The 21,427-nt window shown below is 59.4% G+C and overlaps 7 protein-coding genes across 7 annotated transcripts; 5 read left to right on the top strand and 2 right to left on the bottom strand.

Moving 5' to 3' along the window:
- Positions 1 to 4,639: 4,639 nt before the first annotated feature.
- Positions 4,640 to 5,951, bottom strand: BXZ73DRAFT_20820 (uncharacterized protein; the record flags this gene model as incomplete). Its single annotated transcript, XM_048017609.1, has 9 exons — positions 4,640 to 4,714; positions 4,783 to 4,833; positions 4,899 to 5,034; positions 5,089 to 5,251; positions 5,320 to 5,422; positions 5,475 to 5,493; positions 5,546 to 5,665; positions 5,719 to 5,812; positions 5,879 to 5,951. Coding segments are annotated over 9 exons (834 nt in total), but the record flags the coding sequence as incomplete, so codon positions are not given.
- A 1,840-nt stretch (positions 5,952 to 7,791) lies between these two features.
- Positions 7,792 to 9,493, top strand: BXZ73DRAFT_45668 (aspartic peptidase A1; the record flags this gene model as incomplete). The annotated part of the gene is made up of 11 exons (XM_048019551.1): positions 7,792 to 7,986; positions 8,040 to 8,067; positions 8,125 to 8,222; positions 8,283 to 8,313; positions 8,365 to 8,476; positions 8,525 to 8,550; positions 8,605 to 8,791; positions 8,852 to 8,991; positions 9,040 to 9,158; positions 9,207 to 9,251; positions 9,302 to 9,493. The coding sequence occupies 11 exons, from the start codon at positions 7,792 to 7,794 to the stop codon at positions 9,491 to 9,493; spliced, it is 1,173 nt and encodes a 390-aa protein (XP_047878684.1).
- Positions 9,494 to 9,941: 448 nt separating this feature from the next.
- Positions 9,942 to 11,578, top strand: BXZ73DRAFT_89620 (uncharacterized protein; the record flags this gene model as incomplete). The annotated part of the gene is made up of 4 exons (XM_048025347.1): positions 9,942 to 9,977; positions 10,015 to 10,512; positions 10,610 to 10,886; positions 11,517 to 11,578. 4 exons carry the CDS (start codon positions 9,942 to 9,944, stop codon positions 11,576 to 11,578), a joined length of 873 nt encoding a protein of 290 aa, XP_047878683.1.
- A 685-nt stretch (positions 11,579 to 12,263) lies between these two features.
- On the top strand, positions 12,264 to 13,629 carry BXZ73DRAFT_77038 (uncharacterized protein; the record flags this gene model as incomplete). The annotated part of the gene is made up of 2 exons (XM_048022572.1): positions 12,264 to 13,086; positions 13,232 to 13,629. 2 exons carry the CDS (start codon positions 12,264 to 12,266, stop codon positions 13,627 to 13,629), a joined length of 1,221 nt encoding a protein of 406 aa, XP_047878682.1.
- A 254-nt stretch (positions 13,630 to 13,883) lies between these two features.
- On the bottom strand, positions 13,884 to 15,125 carry BXZ73DRAFT_77037 (uncharacterized protein; the record flags this gene model as incomplete). Its single annotated transcript, XM_048022571.1, has 4 exons — positions 13,884 to 14,335; positions 14,403 to 14,576; positions 14,628 to 14,855; positions 14,939 to 15,125. 4 exons carry the CDS (start codon positions 15,123 to 15,125, stop codon positions 13,884 to 13,886), a joined length of 1,041 nt encoding a protein of 346 aa, XP_047878681.1.
- Positions 15,126 to 16,044: 919 nt separating this feature from the next.
- On the top strand, positions 16,045 to 17,486 carry BXZ73DRAFT_100756 (FMN-linked oxidoreductase; the record flags this gene model as incomplete). Its single annotated transcript, XM_048014673.1, has 4 exons — positions 16,045 to 16,209; positions 16,277 to 16,343; positions 16,415 to 16,997; positions 17,051 to 17,486. 4 exons carry the CDS (start codon positions 16,045 to 16,047, stop codon positions 17,484 to 17,486), a joined length of 1,251 nt encoding a protein of 416 aa, XP_047878680.1.
- Positions 17,487 to 18,106: 620 nt separating this feature from the next.
- BXZ73DRAFT_45790 (family A1 protease) lies at positions 18,107 to 19,887 on the top strand (the record flags this gene model as incomplete). The annotated part of the gene is made up of 9 exons (XM_048019571.1): positions 18,107 to 18,401; positions 18,534 to 18,628; positions 18,683 to 18,713; positions 18,767 to 18,878; positions 18,934 to 18,959; positions 19,014 to 19,343; positions 19,400 to 19,518; positions 19,580 to 19,624; positions 19,696 to 19,887. The coding sequence occupies 9 exons, from the start codon at positions 18,107 to 18,109 to the stop codon at positions 19,885 to 19,887; spliced, it is 1,245 nt and encodes a 414-aa protein (XP_047878679.1).
- Positions 19,888 to 21,427: the final 1,540 nt, after the last annotated feature.

The raw sequence follows: 21,427 nt of genomic DNA, 5'->3' as shown, positions 1-21,427 counted from the left end.
AGACGCTCACAGAGGCTCAAATGATCTCTTGTCGTTCTCTTCGAGCTTTCGCGCTCATGGCAGATGGAGTGGATGTGATCTGACCCTGTATCCATGACTTCCTCCTTGTCCCCTTTACGCCCGAAGGGAAACTTGGTCGCCATGCGCAGAGCGCGCGATAACACGGGAAATCCATCCCGAGTCATGTCTAAATCAAGGCCTACTGCGCTGCGTGAGTGGCACACTGTTCAGTACTTCAGTCCAGATGAGACAGTCAGGGAACAACCTAGAGTGCTCAAGAGTTCTCGTACCCCCAGGAAAAGTACGTATCTTCTCAGGGGTCCCGGCTCGTCTGTCAAAGCCAGAACATCCGCCTTAGGAGACAGCGAAGGGATAACAGTTTTCTCGATCGGAGTCTCATCTTTAGAAGGCACTGAGCATCCAACCCGTCGTCGGAAGAAGAGGGAAGGGACCATCGAATCTTCGTCGGAGGCATATTGTTGTCGTTTGACCCCACTGAAGAAGTCGACAGTGTGCATCAGGAAAAACCCAAATTCCTATTGAGAGGTAATATATTGGTAAGCCGATATACACCAACATACTGCAGCTGTTCCAACTCACCGCAGTTTACGGACACTATCGCCTTCCTTCTGGTCGCTTATGGGGTGAATAAGGTATAATTTAAAGCGTTTGAGTGTGTGCAGTGGATATCTGTGCATGTAGTTAGCCAATAATGGTGCTTTCGACTGGATCCCGACCAGTATACGATAATCCCCCGCTGCTCACACATAAATGGATCATACAGAAAACTGTTATTGCTTCATGGTCTAAACAATGCGACAACCTTATCTGTGCGACGAATGCAATCGCGGGTTGGGTGCAGTGGGTAACGAGACGGGGGCATCGCAGCCCAACGAGGAGACCTGTCGGTGCGGATCCAACGGCGCGTGACTCAGCGAGTTGGGCACAGTGATGACTGCGTTGCTTGCGGAGTGCGTGTGCGGTGCATGCCGGACGTATACTGTTGGTGCGAAGATGATCAGTGGGAGTGTCGCGGTTGTACTGCGCGTGGAGGTCGGGGACAGGTCGTCATGCGAGGGCACGTGCGGAACGTACGTCGCGCAGTCAGGGATGACCACGCGCGAGGTGAGCGGGGTGTAGGCTGAAGCACTGACGACGATCAGCTCGAGGGGGAAGCAGCCGTCGCATTCGCCACAGAAGCTGCACACGAGTGCATTGACGAGTTAATGTTCAGCAGTTGTCGTGGAGCGTTAGAAATTCGCACTCACCCAGGGGCCAGGCGCGCACGAGTGGATGACCACATCGCACTCGATCTTTGCGCCTAGCATCTGGTAGTAGAGAGTCACCGTCCGAACGGGGTCGATGGGGATATGTTCGACGCGGGGGACATTGACATCAACATGGAAGACTCCGGGGTATAGGAGATGCCCGGCGCGCCATACAAGCTACACGAGGAGCCCGCGCTGCGCGGCGGGGTGCCAGCGTGGATGGTAACGGGAGGAAAGATGGGTTTTGGCAGCGAGGTGGAAGGTGGTTGCTGCGTCTTTTTGGTGAACGCAGACGCGACGATGTAAGGAGTGGTGGAATGCATTGGTGATGACGTGGGTGATGGTAAAACGCACGTATTACGGCCCCGCGCGCGTAAGCAATGAGGGCGACAAAGGGACTCACGGTCACTGTTTGTGCAAGCTCGAGCCAGTGGACCGGATAGCAGACTGTGGCCGCTTCTTGAGCAACGAGGGATAGCAAACAGCACTTGAAGGGACCAGAGACGGCAGTCATGGGGAGGCGGAGGGGGCCTGAGACGAAGCTAGATGGTGCTTGTGGCAGTCGAAGTGCACAATATTGAATAGCGTGTGGAGGCTTGATGGAGAGGAATAGTGGTATGCTGGGGACAAGATGCGGCAGGGAGCGCGGAGGAAGCGAGAAGACGACGTGAACTTGAGCAATTATTGTCTCTAGAAAAAGAGGGTGCTGCGTAGGGGAGACTGGACGGAAGTTCGGACAGCATGATCTCTACTCGCGCGCGGTGAATGGCAAGACACGATCACGGGACATAGTCGCCATACTAGCGCCCATGCCGAACGCGCGACGCGCGTCCCCGCTCCGTGCTTGTCCACCACCACCTTCGCCGCCTCCACCTCCGCCCTCCTCTGTCAAACTCCCCACGGTGGTTTTCTCCGCTGCCCAGTCCTCGGACCTCCATCTTGCCCACCTCACCAGCCACGCCCTGGGTCACACCCTCTTTCTTTTCCTCCACGGCCTTGAGGACGACAATGAGCCCCGTTTTCTTCGCCGTCGCGCGCCCCCCGCAGGTACGTCCCGCACTTCCGTGGGCTCCCTTAGGCCACTAATCCGCGTCTCGTTCGCGCTACTGTCGACGTCCACCCCTCCGCCCGAGGTCAAGGAGTCTTCGACGGCGGCGGTCCATCCGTGTATCTTAGGAATCTGTGACTAGTGAGTGCCCCTCTCGCAATCTCCCGCCCGTGCCCCCGTTCACTGCGATGTACCCCGTTACATTTGGATAGCACACCAGCGGTGTGTGTCCGCTTTCGTCTCGCGGTCGTTTCGTGCCCGGCAAATGCCCAGAAGGGCAGGGCTCACTCTGTATCGAAGAGCGCGACGGATGGATCAAGGCGCGATGGTTACAGTGCGCCCCCGCCAATTTCCGTCTTGAACAAGGATGACGAAATGCACGACCTGGACGACGACGCACACGACGAGCCTGACGAACATGGTCATCCGGTGAGGCGGCGTACTTCCCTCCATCCGCTCTGCTTTGCTGACCCGTTTTCTCCCCCATGCATGCCCTGACATACGCACAGAGCCCCGCGCAATATGCGCTAGCCTAGCGCAAGTACGTGCTCCACGGCCGTGTCCACCCCCAGGACGTCCTCGTCATCCCCATCCACGTTTACGTCCCGACAGCAGCACCAGCGTTCTCCCCCGGGTACATCTTGGGCGAGCGGTCGGCGCCTTGCGGCATGCGAGCGTGAGCGCACACATGGTCCCGCTCAAGTGTACGTTCGTCGTCTCCAAGGTCGACGGCTCGCCCGCAGCTGCCCCTGGCGCAGGGGCGGGAACGACTCCAGGCGCAAACGGGGGGCACCGTCGAGTGTGGTGCGCTTGATGTGATCCCTGAGAGGACCGGCGGATGGACGGTGCGCAAAAGGCCTGAGAGAGCCACCCTTGCGCGCACACGTTGGTCTCGGCGGCGACGGGTGCGTCTGTGGCGCGAGCGGCGTGCACTCTGTGCAACCGACCACACGTGGAGGCCGTTGGTACGAGGCTTCTTCGTCTTCATATACATGCTCCCCGTGCACGCATTCTCGGCCCCACACATCTCCCTCTCTATGCGCGCACCTACAGTACCATTTACATTGCGTCACCATCGCTTGTTGATATGTACATCTATGTCGCTGTAGCTAGATCCTGGTCTTGTCTGCACTAGATCAATGTTCATGGTTGCGCTATATTATATGGGTGATGAGTGCTACCACTCGATATCCAGTGCTTTAATCAGTGATCTACCGATATGAGTGAGACTAAATGCGCCTGATGAGGGCCTGCTCTCACGACTAACTCTTCCTTCTCCATGTAATGGTCTCTCATTAGCAGAGGGGTAAGCGAAAAATAATACTTATGAATAACACAATAATCGGGCTCATTAGCCCTCACAAGCCTCAGTAACGTCTCATTATGGATTTGGGTTTTTCCTGATGTGTCTAGGATTTGCGAAGACGGAGAGGGTCTATATGGGGCTCGTAGTCACCTAAGAGACGCTTTTGTCACCACAAATATTTGAACGACGGACAAAAAGGTCATACCTGAGAACGAAGCCGGTTTGCGTCGTCTGGACGTCACATGCGTTGTGTGGCGAGAGGGAACAGAAGGCACGACGGGACCGTAGCATGTTATGTTAAAGAGAAGAAAAACTTATGCCGACAACAGAAATGAGTTTTATCGGTGGGTACGGATCGGGGACGTCTCGTCACTCCTGGGGTCACTGGAAAGAACGGTGACGAGGCGAGTGGCCGTCGGAGGCCACCACAGATCTAGCTCCGAGATCACTGTCTTATCTAATCGCCTATATTAGGCGCCGATGTTCTCTGCTCGAGCGAGGCTGCTCACAGCTGCATTTGTGCTACCACAGCAGCGCTACGCACTTCCCCAAGGCGGCCCAGGCAGCCTTCCACACGCACACGCAACGACCCCCCCTACTGAGCAAATCATAGAATATTTGCTGCCTAGGGAAGACTAGGAACAAGTATAACTTAGCAACAACACCCCTAGAGGGCACAAACGCGTGCAAAAAACAAAAAGAGCGAACGAGACAACCAGCCACACGGCCAAGCGACCGTGCACAGGCCCTCCCCCCACGCACACCACCCCGCGCTCACAGCGCCCGCCCGCGCGGCGGGAACATCTCCACGTCCGCGTCGAACGAGTACTCCCCGTCGCGGAACTTCGCGCTCTCCGAGCGCGCGGACCCGAGCGCGGACGGCGTCGCGGGCGGCGGCGCGAACTGGATCTCCTTCGCGCCGCTGGGCACGCGCGGGTTGAGCGAGTGGTGCGCGCCGAAGGAGGAGTAGCCGGTGCCGGAGGAGGCGGAGGTGGCCGTGTACGCGCCGGAGCGCTCGCCGGCGAGGCCGCGCGAGGGCCCGAACTCGTTCGTGAGCGCGATGCGGACGACGATGAGGCATTGGGAGATGCCCTGTGTGCGCGGTGCGCGACGTGAGACCTCTGGCGCGGGGGAGGGCAGAGGGAGGAGGGGGGACGCACGAAGAAGACGGGGATCACGCAGGCCATGACGTAGCCGACGTCGTAGTTCGTCTGTGTGAGAGCACGCCGGTCAGCGCTGGGGTGGCGGGAGGGAGGGACGAGGGGACGGGACGCACTACGACGTGGCCGTTGGGCGCGAGCGAGCAGATCTCGTACAGGAGGAGGCCAACCCAGGTGACGAACGCGGACTCGATACACGCGCGGATGACGGTCTCGTAGAGGTTCATCGTGCGGCTCTCGCGCGCGACGATGCTGCGACGAGGTTGTTAGAACTGCGTGCAGGCAGAAGAGGGGAGGAGGACGTACATGATCTTCGTGATGATGGCGAGGGTGAGGGTGGTGTTGATGACGAACATGAGCCAGCCCCAAGCTACGGTGATCTGAAGGGTGACCTCGAGGAGGGTGTTTTCGTAGAAGTCGTAATGGGTGTATGCGGCGAGGTGCTGCGCGTCCGCAGACCAACAGAGCACTACCAATGACAAGAGGTTGAATGCAATGCCCAATATTTCCGGGAATAACAGAGTTCAAGCGACGTACAAGCATTGATGATCACGAATGTGCCGGGGATGTAAAGAGCCCATTTTCGCTGGTCGAAAATAACGAAGAAGCGCCATGCAAGGAGGCCGTCCGAGCAAAGACCCTGAAGCAAGAGAGTAAGTACGAATAGGATAGCGCGTGGGTAGCATGCGTACTGCGAACGTGGTGGTGACGCTGCCAGCCAAAGTCAGCGACGGCGCACATCCAAGGAAGCTTGGCAACTTACTTTCCAATGACCGTCAACGGGATGCCCCACTTGAAGAACTCGTTGTCCGCGGGTTCCATGATTCGAGCTCTCGCGAACTGTAGGGAACGCGCGATGAAGTGGGCGCAGAGGTTCACAAATCTGCGGGAGTATATTTCCAGTTTGTGCTGATCAAAAACGGCGAGAGTACTCACAGGACAATTGTCACGATCCTAAGCCTCTTGGACGATACATCCCCACGTCCGTAGTTCGCCCATAACGCGAGCACGAAGAGCGCAAAATAGAGGCCTTCAATGGACGTTAGCGACATCCGATTGGCGGTCCGCAGCCTGCGCACGACAGTAGAGCACGCACCGAACAACGCGCACAGCACCGACTGCACGATGCCGGTGATCTCAAGGAGGTGCCAAGCAGCAGCGATGTCCGCATCGGCCATGGCGCGCAGGCGGAACAGCCGGGTCGAAAAAGAGGAGGGGAAAGGGAGGAACGTGAATGCAGAAGAAGCGGTCAGCAGAGCGCGGTCTAGAGCGCGAGGGGTATAAATTATAGCTGGCCGGATGTGCTGGAAGGCCACTCTTGCTGAACGGAAGACGGCTCATCGATTGAGGCCAGTACGGGTTCCTGCGGTCCTGGAAGATCCCGGGAGATTCCCGGCACGTTTGTTGGTTTCCATGTTTGGAGCGGCAAAGAGTTGATCAAACGCGCTTGAAGCTCTGGAGCTGCCAGCTGGGGAATGATGCCACATGTATCAGTACAACGATCGTTCACGAAGGCGAGGGTGGGAGTGACGGACGTCCAGTTGATAAGGAATACGAAAGAATCCTGAGATAAAAACCAGATACGTACTTCAGGAAGCTCAGGGACTTGTAATTCTTAGACGCGACATTGACAGTTGATGATAATTCGTGATAGGGCGATGCGGGGGGATCCAACGGCCAAGGCTGACGGAGGCTGCGGATGCGGCACTAGAAGCAATGAAGGCCTTATCCATCATTCATTCGAAGTTCCGAGTACCCACCACGGCCGAGAGACGGAACACAGAACAAGGCACTACTAGAGACATCGCTCCGCTGCAAACGCAAGTTGGAGTGTTGGATGTGTTATGTAAGTGGGGGGTGAGAGATATGCCTCGATGATTGGGAAGGAGGGCGATCATACATAGGCTCTTTGTGGCGGAGCAATGGATGGGACATCGTCCAGACGATGGTTTCATCTCCGCGTGAGCACACGATGTGTGAGCAGTCGTGAGCAGGCGTTTGAAGGCGGGAAAACGGAATTGAGTTGAAGCGGAAGATGGAGTATCAGCGTGTGATGCGAACTCATATTGCCATGGACTGACCCACATGGGCGACATGCGTTCAGCGGGGAGGGGTGGCATGGCTGGAAGACGAGTGAACGTTTGCGATTGCGATTTCGATTGAGTCGACCCCCATGGGCCGTGCGCGTGGCGCCCACGTGAAACGGCCGTCACCAGTCTAGCAAAATGTCACATCTGCGTCACATGACAGTCACATTCTACCAACGTCGCCTCCAGGCAGCTGGCTCAGTTGACGCTGGCACCTTGCTCTCTCCCTTGACACCAAGTCGCGCGCGCAACAACCCACTTTTTCACCTCACATATTTGAGCAGCCTTCCACATGCGCTCTAGTCACCATCCATCTCTATGCCGGATCGCCTGATGGACGCGAACTGAACACACCCCGAGCGAACTCCCGGTGGTAGGTGGCGACGTGGATGAGACGGAGGGAGACCGCAATCGCGACAGCATGCGCTGAGTGGTATAGCCACTCCTGCACATACAACTCGCGCAGAGGCCTCGCTGGTCGGAGGGAGCGAAGAAGCGGCCCCACAGCAAGGCTGACGTGTTGACGGGGCTTTCGCGGCCGAGCAGTGGAGTTGGACGGCGTATAACTGCCTCTACAACCCCGCCTTTCCACTCTCCTCCTCCTCTCCTCCTCCCGCGCTCCCCTTGCCTCCTTCTACCCGCCGCCATGGATTGTCTCAGCCTAGTCACTCTTTTACTCACCTCCGGTCTTTACGCCTCGGCCTCCCCCATCATCCTCAACGACCTCCTCGACCCTTCCTCTCACACCGGTTCCCCAGGTGCCGGTGCCCTCCTCGATGTCCCTCAATCCCTCTTCTCGGACAACGCTGCCCCTCTCCCTCTCCTGGCAGGCTCGACAGACCACAGCAGCTTCCGCTCCGCCGTTGGCTCATTATCGTCTCTAAGCGGCCTCCTCCCTCAACTCACTGGCCCGATACCATCGATGGTTCACCTGCCGATGGCCCGGCGCTTCAACTCCACCGGCGCAGTTAACGTGCTCAAGTTCGACCAGGCGCGCGCCGAGGCGATCCGCAAGCGCGGCAGCCCCGGTTTAAATGCAGCAGAGACGCAGCAGAATGTTGAGGGCGGGATTACGAACATCGACGCGACGTCCCAGGTTGTGAGCTATGTGGTCTCGGTGCGTGGCCCTTCTGTCTGTCATGCACGCGTATCTGATCGTCTGGGTTTCAGACGCTTATCGGCAACCCCCCGCACGAATGTGAGTACCTTCCCGACATCTCTTGGTGGCGTTGTGCGTGATGCTCTCGTTTTGAAGACCAGCTATTGGTTGATACCGGGAGCTCGAACACGTGGGCGGGCGCAGGAAAACCCTTCATTCCGACCCTCTCGTCCCAGCCCACGGGCGATTTGACGGTGCGCTAGCAGATCTGTCCTCGCACTCATCTATCGCGCTCATGCATTCCTTCACTGCAGACTGTGCAATATGGCAGTGGGATCTTCGTCGGTGCGTCGGATCACACATCTCTACTGCTAGATCGCTGACGATCGGAACCAGGAATGGAGGTCGTCGATCAAGTCACACTTGCCCCGGGCCTCACGCTTCCGAGGCAATCGATTGGAGATGGCCTCGTCAGTATGGGATTTTCCGGGGTAGACGGTATTCTGGGGTGAGTGCCAGAGTACGATGCGGAGGACTACACTCAAATTCCTGACAGCATCGGCCCCAAAGGCCTCACCTGTGGTGAGCCTTCGTTCGGAAGCTGTTCCTCAGTTCAAGTGCTGATCCCTATCACAGGATCATTTTTGCCCGAGTTGGGAAAGTGTGTACCGACCGTCACGGACACCGCTTTCCAGCTTGGACTGCTCACGGAATATATGGTCGGCATCTCGTTCGCTCCATCGGCCACTGAAGGGAGCACGAATGGCGAGCTTACCTTCGGCGGCATTGACACCACGAAGTTCAACGGACCTCTAGACTTCGTGTGAGTGATGACCATATACGCCCTCTCTCCAGCTTCAAACGATATATGTCGGTTGTTCAGGCCTCTTACACGCATTCAACCTGCGAACGCTTTCGTTGGCGTCGACCAGACGATTACCTATGGCAGAAACCAGTCGGTGGTACTCGACCGCTCCGCCGGTATCCTCGACACGGGCACCACTCTCATCCTGATCGCCAGTGGTGCGTCTCTGTTCATCGTCTCGGTGCCTGTTGCTAACTAGCCCGCAGACGCTTTCGAGCGCTACACACAACTCACGGGCGCTACTGAAGACGAAGACGTCGGTCTCCTCAAGATCACCCAAGAGCAGTTCAACAACCTGCAAAGCCTCTTCTTCACCATCGGCGAGGTGGGCACTTCCCTTGTCTCCCGCTACAACCACTGACGTCACCGCTAGGTCGCATACGAGCTCATCCCCAACGCCCAGATCTGGCCTCGCGCGGTACGTCTTCCGTTCTCTCTCACCGGCCTAGTACTCACTTCGTCGACCAGCTCAACCCCGCAATCGGCGGCGCGCCCGACTCGGTCTACCTCATCGTCGCCGACATGGGCTCCGTCTCGGGCCTCGGGCTCGACTTCATCAACGGCATGGCCTTCCTCGAACGCTACTACATGGTCTACGACGTCGGCGGCTCCCGTGCGGGGCTCGCGCAGACGGCAAACACGTTTTCGGAGATCAACTGAGCGCGCCCGTGACCCTAGCTCGTGGACGAGAGATGCTGTAACAGAAGAGCTTACTGAGCGCCGTCGTTGCGTGTCCGGCGGCCCCATGATCCTCACCCTGATCGTTTCGTTTCGTATCGTTTGCATATATCTTCGTTTCTGTCCTTCTTTCTCGCGTGTGCGCGCGGGCTGTCCGGATGACTGTGCGCCGCTCGCCGGTCAAGCTCCTGAGCGTCGGTCGATTCGTCGCAACCCCCTAGTGGCATCCGCGAGCCAACCGAACACGTTCTGTCTTCTCCCTGCTCGAGACGTTTGGATCCAACGAGCAATAAGCGCCAATCCCCGGGACTAGCGCCCATAAATCCTCGCTAACATCGGCCCGGTGCGCAGCAGCCTTGCCTTTTGAAGGCCGTGACTTCTTCGGCCCTCTCTCTCTGCCACCAACCTGCATCCCCTCACAGACCGAGCTATGCTTGGCTTGGCATGTATCATCTCCGATCCCAGTGTCTCTTGTCGCAATTTCTGACGACAGCTCTCGACAGACTCTGCCGCACGACTTGGTCGAACACGAGCGCGAGGCCATCGTCGCCCATTTCAACGCCATCCCTATGGATGCGCACGCGAGAAGCCGCATCTTCGAATTACATCTGCCGGGAAGGCCCCCGTTCATCATCAAGCACGGCAGCGACGTCTTAAATGAGGCGTACACTCAGCACTTCTTCTATCGTCTCCCCCGTAACGATCCGCTGGATCCTCACATCCCCCGCGTTTTCGACGCCTTCTCCGCGGATGACTATTGCTTCCTCGTGATGGAAAAGATCCTCGCGCCAACGCTGAAGGACTCCGGGATTTCAGAAGAGGAGGCCGTAGGCCACGCCGCCCGTGCCGTCAAATGGCTGCTCGACCAGACACCCTCGGTTCCCGCTTCTGTGTTCGGTCGCATTTCCCCTTCGGACGACCCCGTCTGGCATAGATTCTTCAAAGACCACGAGGCGCCGCGTGCCTTCGACCCCGACATGCTCCTGAAATACATCGACAAGGTATGGATCTCGTCCCCAACCCTTTTGCCGCTCGTCATTTCTCCCATAGGCGTTTAGGCGCCGCCCGGGGGGCGCACCGCTTGATCAGACGTTGCAGACTCAGCTCGAGGCCTCCTTCAAGGCGCGCTCCATCTGCCATTCCGACATCCGCGACGAGAACTTCCTCCTCGGAGAGGGCAAGACAGTTTGGATAATCGACTTCCAGCACGTCAGCGTGCTGCCCCCGGTCTTCCTGACGTTCGCGTTCTTCAATACCGGTCAGAGGTTCGCCTCGGCCGTCGGCGGACGACTGGGGTATCGGCCTTCCGCCGTCTCCGACGCGATTGGGAAGGCCTCGTCCCTGGTTCGGCAGTGTGGCGGGAACGCCTCACTGGGTTGGTGTTCGCCGAGTTCTGTGGCACTTCAAGATAGCTAATGTTGCACCGCAGGATTCTAGTTGGGCAGCTCTCGAGCCCGGTAGGCGTATGTCGCGAAGGCGGTGCCACACACTCTCGGTGCCATCGACTCGGGCATGGACTTCCGCGCACATAGGAGTGTCTGTGACCTCGAGCTCCTCCTCATTTTCGGAGTTATAGTACGTCCAGTTTCGTCCAGTCATCTCTTGACAACCTCTCAGTATTATCTGAAACACGCCATCCATTGCAAGGTGAGTCTCACTTGTTTCGACAGCGGCGCCCCAGTACTCCGAACGGACGCGCTTGCATTCTCCGGGAGGCGCGCGCGCACCTCTGCCCGCCGTCCCACACAAACACCCGATCAGGCTACCGACGAGTCCATGACACGCATAACGCGAGCCCCTCTCACCGGGCGGTACGCAGGGCGGCCTCGTACTAGCTCAACCCTTTCCATGCTGCTACCAGGTGCCGAGTAGGCGAGGCTTGGGCGAGGCTCCTACATCCGCGGTCGTCCGCCTTGTTAACACCTTTCGGTGCTGCTGCCAGGCGCGAACTGACGTTTTTCGAGATGCCCACCACTGTTTCCCCTGTTTTTATGTACACATGTAGCCCGCCAATCGTCGGTTGAAATCTCCGTCGCGCTCCGTGGGCGCCTGAGCCACCAAGGCTGAGCCGCTTTGTTTTTCTCTATTCCTTTCCAGCGTGCCACAGCCAGGCTATCTATCCCCTCCATAAAGATCAGCAATAAATCGAGTCGCGAGGGCGATTCGCCACACTGGATTCTGGAGGCGAGCCACGATGGGATTTCAACACGGCTTTGCATCAACCAATGGGAATTCATAAGTTATGTAATAATGAGACACAGATATGTAGTGACGCGCGGGACACTTTCCCTCCTCCATCCTAAATCTGTTCCGAGCCTTTTACGTTCTACCACGAGTTCACTGGCACTGCGCCCGCCTTTCTTCGAAGATAATGATTCACCTCACCTCCTGCCATGGCTCATCGACACTCTTGCATCACCGCAACATCGACTCCTCCCCCACGACGTTGCGGAAGTTGAAGGGGCCCACAGAGTGTCCCCAACTTCCTGACAACACCACGGTGAACGGCGCTGCACAACATTCCTTTCTCGGTGCGGCTTAGGGGCTTCCTCTGCCTTTCAGAGTCCTACGTCGAGTGAGGCGCTTCCATGCTTCGCTGGATCCCGGGCATCACACACTTCTGAGAGCAAGAATGTGGGACAGGTGTCGGGCATCGCGCATTGGGAGCACAGCGGTGAGCCCCCCAACATATTTCCTGCCCTGACACGTCCCTCCTTCCTATCCCCTTTGCGCTCTCCTTGAGTCTGCAACCATGCCCACACGCTCTTTCAATGTTCTCAGGACGCTCCTTGCATCGTCATTCATTACTCTTCAAGCTACGGCGACCATCGTGCTGGGCCCTCTTCCTATCGCAGTAGAATGCCTCCCTGCTCTGTTCGCTTGGCAAGGCGAGTCGCCCCCGTTCACCGTTCTCTTCAACTCTACCCTCGGCTCTCAAACATTCGAGACACCCCTCCCGCATGTGGCGTGGATCCCCATCTGGCCCGCAGGCACGAACGTCACTATCCATGTATCCGATACTACCCAAGACTCCCCGATCGTCCTGCCTTTTGTGGTCCGCTCCGACTCGAATTCGACTTGCCAGCAAATTTTCTCCCTATTCCATGTGTACCCCACCTCGACGATCTCTGTGCCGACTTCAACAGCCGCACACGAGCCGACCACCAGCGCATCCTTCGTCGCTAATGTGCAGGCGTCCCCATCAGTTAGCCCTCCCCTTTCCCCTTCTACGATTGCATCGCCTACGTGGATGAATGGCCCCCTGCACTCCTCCGAGAACCAGTCTTCCAGTGCCCCTCCCACCGACGACACTTCTCCCGTTTCGACCAGCGTCGATTCGGCCAGGGCCGGCTCTCAAACGAGCATACCAGATGACACTGCAACCCCGCCGCCCGTCTCTTCCCCCACGCCTGAATCCGCCTCACAGCTTCAACCGGTGTCGTCGACCAGCGATCAGGGAGGCCCTAATGTTCCGGTATATACGGCAGGGACCGTCTCGTCTCCTCCCCCCGCCACATCCGCCAACATTTCGGCTGGGTCTACCCAGCCCCATCTCAACCCAGCGACCAGCGCTGGTATCGCTCTCGGGTCCCTCGTCGCCGTCGCCATCGCAGGGAGCATCGGCCTCATGGTAGTCCGCAGGAAGCGCCGAACACAAGGATTTGAAGGCGGGTCTTTCTAACACTTGATCATTCCCCTCCGACGCTGACTTCTTCACAGAAATCAGCGACGCGACGAGTCCCATGTCGCCTGGCCCGTCCCCCGGGAATCACATGACCGAAAGCACACCACGCACATACTCTGCCGCCTCCTATGGGTCAGGCTGGTCGAATACCGCAGTGATCATGGCCGCCCCTACCAACGCGTCGCCCGTCCGTGACGACTACGAGGAGAGCGACGTCAAGCTCAGGCTCCTCCACGATGTCTACTATCCCCACCGAAACGACTCGCGCGACCCCTCCCTCGCGTCTGCCTCTGGATTCTCCGTCGACGGGGGAGTCCGACTTGGGGGCGGGCGCCCCAGCTCTGCGGTGACGCCGCCGTGGAGTTACGTGCCCAACGAGCCAACGTCCTCGCTGCCCCCGCGATACCATTCTACTTTAGACAGCAGCGTTTGATGTGGTGGAGGCGGTGCGTGGACACCTTCATGCGTGCATCGTGTCTACTTTATGGACCGCGTCCTGTCGAGTACACCACCTCACTCGGATTACACATGGACTTCGTTTGATACGTCAGTGCGGTGTTGGCGCAGCACGGACAGCTCCTTATGCACTTCTCCAGCTTCCTCGCATTGTATATACGCTTGCTAATACCTTACATATTTAGATGGGTCTCATTCCCGACGTGTACCATGCGATTATGTGAATCTACGCTATGAACCAGAAATCGTTGAGTACGGTGGAGGCAGCGTGATGTTCGTCTCCTCATCCCCTCCTTCAACCCCTCCGGCCCTCGCAAGACTGACGCCCCCGTCCCTCTCTACGTGCACCCCGCCCTGCCCTTCTGTCCAACCTCCCTCTGAAGCAGCCGCCTCCCCGTCCCGCCTCCCCGCCTCGTCGCCACTCGCACCCACAGTCCCAGTCTGCCGACGATCGCTGACCGTGCGCCTCCCTTCGACCGCCCCCTTCCCCGCCGCGGCTCCCTCGTGGATCCTCGCGATCGCGTTCCGCCCCGCCCCGCCCTTCTCGCACCCTGTTCCGCCGCGCTCCGGGTGCGTCGGGGCGCCGCGCTCGGACGAGGCGTCGAACTGGCTGATGATGAGCGCGCGCGACTCCGCAAGCGCCCGTTCGCGCGTCTGGACGGGGGATCCAGAGTCGCCGAGGCCTGGTGGCGCGCGAGACTGAGCTCGACGGGGGCTGAAGCGAGAGGGGGTACGGGATGGGGGGCGTACCTTCGTTCAAGTCCAGCTCCAGCGCGCGGGGCTTCGCGTGCCGCCGCCGCCGCCGCCGCGTCCACCACCAGAGGAGCGCGGCGAGCGCGGCGACGCCTGCGACCGCGCCCACCGAAATGCCGGCGATGGCGCCCGTGGAGAGGCTGCTGCTGCTGTTGCCGCCAGAGCCTGGCACTTCGCGGGCGCGTGAGCCTTCCGCGCTGAGCGCTCGAGCGGTCCACGCACCTGTCCCGTTCCCGACCTGGAAGGCGACGAGCTGGAGCGTCGCGTTGTGGTTCGTGACCACGAGCGTGTGCGCGCCGAGCCCGCCGGGCGCGCCGAGCTGCGCGAGCCGCGGCGGCACGTTGCGCGCGTTGCGGATCGCGGGCGGGGGCGGCGCGGCGTCGACCTGGAGCGTGACGTTGCTGCCGCCGCCGGTGGACTGCACGGCGCCGAAGACGGTTATCGAGGCGCCTAGGGGTGTCGTCAGCAGCAGCAGTAGCGGCGCTCGGGAGTCAGCTTGCGTGGCTGGGAACTCAGGCAGAGAGTGGACGCACCGGTGAACTTGAGCGTCGCGGTGGATGGGGAGTTGGGCCCGGGGGAGCTCTGCATGAACGCTACGGAGGACGGAGACTTGGCGATGTGCGTCCAGTTGCCATGGTACGTGAGCGAGTCGGTCTGGGCGATCCCGATGCACGCTGCTGAGGGTGAGGGTTGGCATGGGTCCGACGCGAACTGTGCCATCTCCCCAGCTGGGGACGAGGAAGATGATGAGAAGAGACAAGAGAAGATGTGGAGGTAGGGTGGATGCTTCGCGGGCCTGGACACTATACATGGTCTCGCTTTTCAGCTTGACATCGCTTTCTCCACTTGTGCTGTGAGGCGTAGGAGCTTAACCAGGAGATGATGGTTTTCTTAGTCAGCACTTCCTTTTGAGGCTCGGGAAGTGACGTACGTACCATGGATGCTGTAGTGAATGCCGTTTCAGAGTTGGATGGTGGTCGCGCGAAGTGCCCACCGCTGGCGACGGCGCCACGCAGAAATAAATCACCTCTAGGATCTACTCCATCACGGCCAACCAAATGTATGTAAGTACGAGGAGCACTGAAAGACCACGATTGCCAGCGCTTGTACGTACGCAGCCATACTGCCGACCGCTTCGGACGCTATGGCGCCCAGTCTGTGCTGCGAATATAAAGATCAGCCGCGTAGAGAACGACGGGATGCAGATGTCGAGCGTTTTCCAGACTAGTGTGCTCGCCCGCGAAAATACCATTCGTGGTGGTGGTCGTAGTGGTCCTCGCCGTGGCAAGATGGTCGGCTAAGGCGATTTCGCGATCTTCGAGCCTCGCCGCGATGGGATAGCGCCTTCATTCGACGATTTTCTGACCTGAAAAACGCTCGCCGCAGGGCGGCGTACGGAGAGTCACGAACGTGCTGTATTACCAAGTTTTAATAATACGTGCGCTCGGACATAGGAAATCCGTCTGAAAAGCCGAAGAAGGTTAGTCATACGAGCGCTATGGCTCGACCAGTCACTGAACCATACTCCGATATCGCGGTATGACTTAACCCTGGCGCGATTACTAGGAAAAAGGCATATAAATAGGAGGACCTCTGGAACCGACGTTCGAAGACACCTACACACTCACGTCTACTCGGCATGCCTCCAGCCTACGAGATCGCGCCCGCTCCAGGTGCTTCATTTTTCACCCATGCCCAGGTTCCCGTCGCCGGTACAGCGCCGGCTTCTGTCCAGAAGAAGGCCCTCCCGAAGCTATTCCAGCCTATCAAGATCCGCGGAGTCGAATTCCAGAACCGCCTCTGGGTGCGTGCCATGTCCGCAGGGAGTCGTCGTACTCTCCCGCACACAGCTCACTCCTGGCATCGCGCAGGTCTCCCCAATGGTGATGATGTCCGCCACCGCCGACGGCGAGATGACGCCCTTCCACAGCGCGATGCGTAAGCCCCTCTTCCACTCGACCGAAACAAACCCAGGCACTCACCTCCCTCGGATCCCCTCCTACGTGCAGTCGGCGCCAAGTTCATCCACGGCCCCGGCCTGACCTTCATCGAGGGCACCCTCGTCTCGCCCGAGGGCCGAGGCACTCCGCACGACCTCGGGCTCTGGTCGGACGCGCACATCGCCGGGTTCCGCGCCCTCGTCGACTTCGCGCACAGCCAGGGCCAAAAGATCGGCGCCCAGCTCGCGCACTGCGGCCGCAAGGGCTCGCAGGCGCCGTTCTGGCACGCCGCGCACGAGCTCATCCCGCCCGCGCGCGGCGGGTGGACGGACGAGTTCGTCGCGCCCTCGGCGCTCGCCTACGACCCGGGCCACGGCGGGGAGCGCGCGGTCCCGCACGCGCTCACCGTGCCGGAGATCAAGGAGGTGGTGCGGACGTGGGCGGCGGCGGCGCGGCGCGCGGTCGCGGCGGGGGTCGACGTCGTCGAGGTCCACGCCGCGCACGGGTTCTTGCTGCACGGCTTCATGAGCCCGGTGGCGAACGCGCGCACGGACGAGTACGGCGGGAGCTTCGAGAACCGGGTGCGGCTGCTCCTCGAGGTCGTGGACGCCATCCGCGCGGTCATTCCGGAGGCCATGCCGCTGTTTGTGAGGTGAGTGCTTGGCGCGACGGACGAACGGAGCGTTGATACTGACGTGGACACAGGGTGTCTGCGACGGACTGGCTCGAGGAGGTGCTCCCGGAAAAGATGTCGTGGACGGTCGAGGACACCGTCCGCCTCGCGAAGCTTCTGCCTGACCACGGCGTGGACGTCCTCGACGTGTCGTCTGGCGGTATGGACCACCGCCAGAAGATCGAGGTGGTGAGCGCCGCCTACCAGGCGCACTTCTCGGAGGCGGTGAAGAAGGCCGTTGGCGACCGTCTCTTCGTCACTGCGGTCGGAGGGATCAGGGATGGGCACATTGCGGAGGACGTGCTCCAGAAGGGCCAGGCGGACGCGGTGATGGTCGGGACGGCGTCGTTGAAGAATCCGGCGTTCGTTCTTGAGTTTGCGGAGCAGCTGGGCGTCGAGGTGAAGCCGCCGCACCAGGTAGACTGGGTCCTGTACGGGCGCGGAAGCATGTGGAGGTGGAAGGATTGATCATTGAAGCGTTATCGCGTTTGTACAATTAATGATGTATGGTGGGAGCTGGAAATGTTCCACCAAAAGCAAGCATAGTCTTGCGTCACGTACGCGCAACCGACAAAGTACATCGCGATGATGGAAGTTGTGGAACAAGACGCACCCACTCTGTAGCACCCGAAGACGGAGCGCGCTTCTTCCACAATTTTGGGGTCCGCTTCATGCCGGATGGGAAGTTCAACCTGGAATGTTATGTGGAGGGCAAGCAAGGAGGAGGACGCGAGGGGGGAAAGGCGCCCACGGAGGTTCGGCCGACCGTGTGCCACGTGGAGTCCCCAATAGGCAGAGCCCGTGTCCCGGCTGTCCCCGAAGTCTAGTTCGCGCCCTTGCTTGTCCTTGCTCGCATCCTAGTCTCTGCGCTCGCCCTAGTGTCACCACACTCATGTATGCACACCATATTTTAAAACTCATCTATAGGTCGTGTTCGGGGCCTTCAAGGGAACGACTCATCTCGCCCTTCCCCTCCCCTTCTTAAAAGAGCCTCACCATGCTCCTCCACTGCACATCGCTCCCCCGGCACAGTTGCTCGGAGTCGGCGTGTTTATCCCTCCATCCCCCTCCCCAATCCAACCGGCACCATGCTCGCTGCTCATCTCGCCTCCTTCATCCTCGCCGCCGTCGCCTTCTCCAGTGCAGACGCTCTCCACATCCGGCGCGATTCTACGCCGATGTCGCTGCCGTTCGTCCGGCGGGTGAACGCGACGGGCGTGCCGAGCATCATCCAGCATGACCAGGCGCGCGCGAAGGCCCTCAAGGCGAACCGGGCGGGAGCGCGCGAGTTCCGGCGCGCGCCCGGGCCCGTGTTCAACGTCCCGGCGACGAACCAGGGAGTCGACTACACGACGACGGTGTGTGCTCCCACGGTGCAGAGTGGTATTCGTCGGGAAAGCTGACAGTGCGTTTGCTCCTGATAAGGTTACCATCGGTTCGCAGACCTGTACGTGGGGCTGCTCCTCCAGGATCTTGAGAACACGCCAAGACTAACTTCTTCCTGCCTCTGAACAGTCGAATTGCTCATTGACACGGGAAGCTCCAACACTTGGGTTGGTGCGCAGTCAGATAACGCCCTCCAAGGTGGTCGGACCACTGGAGACACTGTGGTGTGTATTTAGTATCATGATACTTGAGTGTCGCCTCATCTGGGCGTCCATTAGTCTGTTAAATACGGCTCTGGCTCCTTCACCGGTACGTGGTTAGCCCCTCTTTTAGTCAAGACATACTAAATGTGTTCCTCAAAGGCGAGGAGGTCTTTGCCACGGTGAAGTTTTCTAATGGCATCACCATAGCCAATCAGTCCATCGGTTCAGCGTCAGCCTCCCAAGGTTTCCATGGCGTTGACGGAATCCTCGGGTCAGCACGTCTGCGTAGTCCCTCGTCGCAGATTCTCACTAGTGCGATTTTACAGCATCGGCCCCGTAGATCTGACGTGCGGTAAGTCGAAACGAAACGGGGCTACGGACAGGCGACGCTTAACTTCTACCCCAGGAACGCTCGAGTCCGACAAGAGCGCGTGCATCCCCACAGTGACCGACAACGCATTCTCGCAGGGGCTGATCTCCACCCACGTGGTCGGCATCTCCTTCAATCCCACCACGACGATCGGGAGCATCAACGGCGAGCTCACGTTCGGTGGGGTCGACACGAGCAAGTTCACCGGCACGCTCAACTACGTGCCCATCACATCAACGTCTCCTTCCAGCCACTACGTGGGCATCGATCAGTCGATCACGTACGGGACCACCGACGGAACCACTGTGCTCCCCGCGACGAGTGGGATCACGGATACTGGGACGACGCTGCTCCTTCTTGCCACTGGTGCAGTTCATGCGCGATCGAAATTATCGCACGTTCGTTGACTCTGTACTCTTCAGACGCGTACAACACGTACATGAACCTCACCGGCGCGGTGCCAGACAAATCGACGGGCCTACTTTCGCTCACACCAGCCCAGTTCGGGAACCTCCAGAGCCTCTTCTTCCACATCGGCAACGTGAGTCACCCCGCCACGCTCGCGGCGCCCAAGCCGTCACTGACACGCGCCGCGCCCACAGAACACGCTCGAATTCACGGCCAACGCGCAGGCGTGGCCGCGTGCGGTACGTGACGCTGGCCTCTTGCTGGCTGCACCGAGGAACAGACACTGACGGGTCGCGCGTCGTCCGCCCAGCTCAATTCCGCAATCAACGGCAAGGCCGACCTCGTGTATCTCGTCGTGGCCGACATGGGGAGCCCGAGCGGCGAGGGCCTCGACTTCATCGACGGCCAGACGTTCCTGGAGCGCTTCTATCACGTCTACGATATCGCGAACAGCAGAGTCGGGTTCGCAACCACGCCGTTCACGTACGCGAGGACGAACTGAACCTGAGCGATGAGCGCAAGCAGGGCCACGTACGAATGGGCCATCGTCGCTTGGAAATGCGCTCAGCAGAGCGCGACGCCTGACGGAAGGAGCAGGGCAGTTGTGCGGAACCGAGGAGCGTTTGTTTCGTTGCTCTGCTGCCATCTTGTCGTGATACTCGCCTTTTAGTACGTATATACGTTCCAATCAGACCTGGACACCGATCTCCCTCCAGTGCGCCTTACTTGACGCGGATCCGTCCACCGCGTACCGCGCGCGCCGCGACGGCGTCGCCCTGGGTACCCGCGCCGTCGTGCCCACGATATCCAGCAGCTCGTTCCCGCCCTTCCCCATCGTGCACGTCCAACGTCCGGCGACCACCCGCATCTCGCGCTCGTACGTCCTCTTCGACCGCCCGTGGTTCGACCGCCCCTGCGACTTCAGGGACGAGCGGCATCGCCGGTCGCCCCCCGAGTCGTCCGAGTGACGCGTGCCGCGGGGATGGCGGGGATGTCGATGAGCCCGGGGACGGGGACTCGAGTGCTCAGGAGGCTGACTTCGTAGCCCCAGGCTGCGGCTGGTCCCGCGGGCCTTCTGGTTTTAGTGGACCTTGCAGGTCGGGGTGGCGAGGCGCGGGTATGCGGCGGAGTCCGCGCGCGGGCTCATGAGGTGCAAGTCAGATTCGGTGGCGACGAGGGGGCGCTGGAGTTCTTCTTGATCGTGGGCGGATGCGAGGACGACGAGGACGTCGCCGCTCCTGTGCGCGCGAGTCGTAGGCGAGGCGTTCAGTCGCGGGGGCGTAGCGTGTGGGGGCGAGGCTCTCGTCGACTCGTGTTCGGGGCCCGCTTCACGCCGTAGAGATAACATTGCATGCCACGTCCGAAGAAGAACGCGACGGCTTGTTTGGCGACGTCTGATATATCTGAGTCAGACGGAGCGAGGGGTGGCATGACGAACGCGGGGGTTCGCCGATCAAAAAACAACAAGCGTCTGGACCGGCGTAGGGCTTGCATAAACAAGCTAGATGCCTGCCACAGCACAATTGGGAATATAAGAGACAAAACTGTTTCATGGGTGTGGGCGATATCGTTTGAACACGTACAGGTCAGGACTCATGGGGTGTTGAATCGCAAGTGGGTTGGAGACGGTACCTGCATTATCTGCGAGGCACAGGTGACGTAGCAGCCGAGATATGGAGACCCTTAATCTCAGGATTCAGCCGCTTTATTTCTGCGCGAAGTCGATAAGATAGCCTCAGACGAAGCAGGCACTTCTACGCAATGCATCCAATGCCATCGTGGATTCGTGTACTACGTACCGTCTACGGCTTTGGGGAAACGAGGTTCACCATGATCACCTGACTTCAATGTAACCAAGGAAAATCAATCAGCGATTAATCCAGTGTTTATCTGACATACCGACTGCGACTGTCAATGACACTGTCATACGTCAGGACGCAAGGCCGTTTAGGTCGCTCCCGTGCACGCTGGCCCTGTTATGATCGTCGCGTGGCTTAATGATGACTCAGCTCACGTGGCCTACCGTGGCAAGGGTGCTTGAG

This window comes from Epithele typhae, assembly GCF_022376455.1.
Source record: "Epithele typhae strain CBS 203.58 chromosome Unknown BXZ73scaffold_19, whole genome shotgun sequence".
In the NCBI taxonomy this organism is placed as follows: domain Eukaryota; kingdom Fungi; phylum Basidiomycota; class Agaricomycetes; order Polyporales; family Epitheliaceae; genus Epithele; species Epithele typhae.
Note: the sequence above shows the minus strand (reverse complement) of the source record. Positions and strands in the feature narration are given on the sequence as shown.